The sequence below is a fragment of the Penaeus vannamei genome, chromosome 18 (assembly GCF_042767895.1).
Source record: "Penaeus vannamei isolate JL-2024 chromosome 18, ASM4276789v1, whole genome shotgun sequence".
In the NCBI taxonomy this organism is placed as follows: domain Eukaryota; kingdom Metazoa; phylum Arthropoda; class Malacostraca; order Decapoda; family Penaeidae; genus Penaeus; species Penaeus vannamei.
The window spans coordinates 10341982-10344481 of NC_091566.1; the positions used below are offsets into that span (position 1 = coordinate 10341982).

Genomic DNA, 2500 nt, shown 5'->3' on the forward strand with positions numbered 1-2500 from the left:
GTCTACGCCTCCGTCAGCAGCCCGTCAGACACTGTCAGCGTGACGGCCTTCCACAACCCTGCTGACAACACCTCGGCGGTCGTCATTCTCAATTCGTAAGCTTTTCATTTTTTGATGAGGCTTGTTTTTTTTTCGTTGTGTAGTTCTTGTTTATATTTCTGTGAAGTGATTTGTGATTTGGTTTGTTGTCTACGTGTTCTTGTACGTCTTATGTCTATTGTCTTTTGTTCATTCTGTTATTTATATTTTTTTCCTTCATATTACGTCTATTAGTATGTTTTCTCAAGCACACTATACACACTACTCTAAAAACCCTGCAGTATACTCCCTTGAGAACTACAAAACATGCAGGGTCCTTAGAGAACCCCCCCCCCTCCCCTCCCAAAATAAAAAAATGATCACTTCGAATAAACAGAAAAAAGAACACTAAATTCCCCCCCCCAAAAAAAAAAAAAAAAAAAAAAAAATCCTGTCTGCTTACGCCCTCTTTCCCACAGCGGAGACGCAGCGGAGGTCGTGGCCGTGGGCGTGGGCGTGGGCGGCGGGACACACTTCATCAACGTGGACATCCCCGCCAAAGCAATTACGTCACTCCTGTTCGCCCCGCCCGAAGCCGACGGGGAATCGGATACAAACAACGGGGTCTTTTAGGAGTTTTATTGGTGGTGTTGTGAGCACGACCAAGGTAGTTACTGTCCCTCTTGCCATTATTTATCATTCTTATTATGACGGAAGTAAAAGACAACGGATTCGTTCGATTCAAAATGGCGGCTCTGATCCAAGCCAAGCTGCCTTCCCGCCTGTCCTTCTGCTGCGACGCCAAGCCACGTATTGAAGAGCTAACAGTTTCTTCAGTTCCCGGAAGGACAGCAAGTGACCTGACCTTCGCCCCATCGAGGCAAAGGGCTAGCAGAGAGCGCCCACTCGCTACGTGACCCAATACCCTCAGGGCTGGGCATCGGGTCAAGCTGCCCCTGCGCCTTTTCCCGGACATGAACGACCGGGGACGAAGGCAGAGCAGGCGGTGGCAGCCTCTGTCTCTGAAAGACTCCTTTTCTGCGAGTCTTAAGGGAGGGACAAGGTCACTGGTTCGCGAGCTGTCGGTTGTAGAGTCTTCTTATTTCATTCAGGTCACATAGGAAGTGTAATAATAATGGTAATACCCACAATACCGGATATCTTTAATTTTGCAAATCATAACAACATGGTTTCATCCTTCCCGAGGAGGTTGCAGGATGTGAACGAAGCAAGTGACTCCATATTACCCAGTGTTTTTGTTTTGTTTTGTGCTTACGAATCCTGCAAAATATTTACGTAAATACAAACGGTTTGTCGGTAATCTGCCTGTTTTCTCTTTCCGCTTCGGCGCTGCCTTCTCCCTCTAATATCATTATCATAAATATCATCATCATATTAATGTTATTGTCATTATCATTATCATCATTATTACTATTACCATTACCATTAAATCTACTATCATGATTATCATTATTATCATCCTCATCGTCATCAACATCTTCATCATTATAATTAGTATTATCATGATTATTGCAGTTGATGTTATCATTATTACAATTATTATCATTACTGTTATAATTATCATTCGCATCATCGTCATTATTGTTTTTAACGTTTTCATTATTGATATTATCATTATCATGCTTATCATTATCATTCTTCTTCTTATTATTATTATTGTTATCATCATTATCATTATTGATATCATTATCATTGTTATTGGACCATTATTATTATCATTATCATTATTATTATTATCATTATCATCATTAATATAATTATTATTACTATTATTATTATTATCATTATTATTATTATTATTGTTAATATTTTTTTTTGCAAAACTATCTATTACGCTTTGCGCCGGTTTATTCAGTTATAGACTCCCGTGTACTTGTCTACACACAACAACAACAACAAAACGAAAAACAAAAGCAGCCAGAGTGCGCACCGCAGACCTCTTTCGTCGCCTCATCCGGGACACTCGTCTGGCCGAGCGTGATAGGTTTCCCACGAGCACGATAGACTCCGCTTTTTATTATCTATCTGCGGGAGGTGAGCAGGATGGCCTTAAGAAGGACGTGGGAGGTATTAGAAGGATGGAAATAAGGGCGAAAGACGGAGAGAAAGATCGAAGAGAGAGAAGAAGAAGGGGAATGGCGAAGATTGCGAAGTGAAGTATTCATTTTTTTTTTAAATAAATTATCTATTACGCTTTGCGCCGGTTTATTCAGTTATAGATCTCTCCTTGTACTCGTCTATTTACCTTTTCCTATATAGATCAATTTTCTAATATGTCTACGAGTGTATTTATTGTAAAACTCAATTATGTTCCTTTGTAATATGCATATTCATTCGTCTTATTTACCTCTGACACTTATCTATTTCATCATTTATCTATCTGTCTATCTCCCCGCCCCCTTTAAGAAATGAGAAAACAAACACAAGATAACGAGACTGAAAGACAGAAAGTAATAAATAT

At 39.9% G+C, this 2500-nt stretch overlaps 1 protein-coding gene across 1 annotated transcript in view; it reads left to right on the forward strand.

Moving 5' to 3' along the window:
- Nucleotides 1-1339, forward strand: part of LOC113820052 (putative glucosylceramidase 4) — a 9754-nt gene extending 8415 nt beyond the window's left edge. The window contains exons 11-12 of the mRNA XM_027372307.2: nucleotides 1-95; nucleotides 498-1339. The exon at nucleotides 1-95 is cut by the window's left edge and continues 81 nt beyond it. Of these exons, the coding sequence (XP_027228108.2) occupies nucleotides 1-95; nucleotides 498-651 (249 nt within the window). The 3' untranslated portion in view covers nucleotides 652-1339. The remainder of the gene's footprint in view (nucleotides 96-497) is intronic.
- The last annotated feature ends 1161 nt before the right edge of the window (nucleotides 1340-2500 follow it).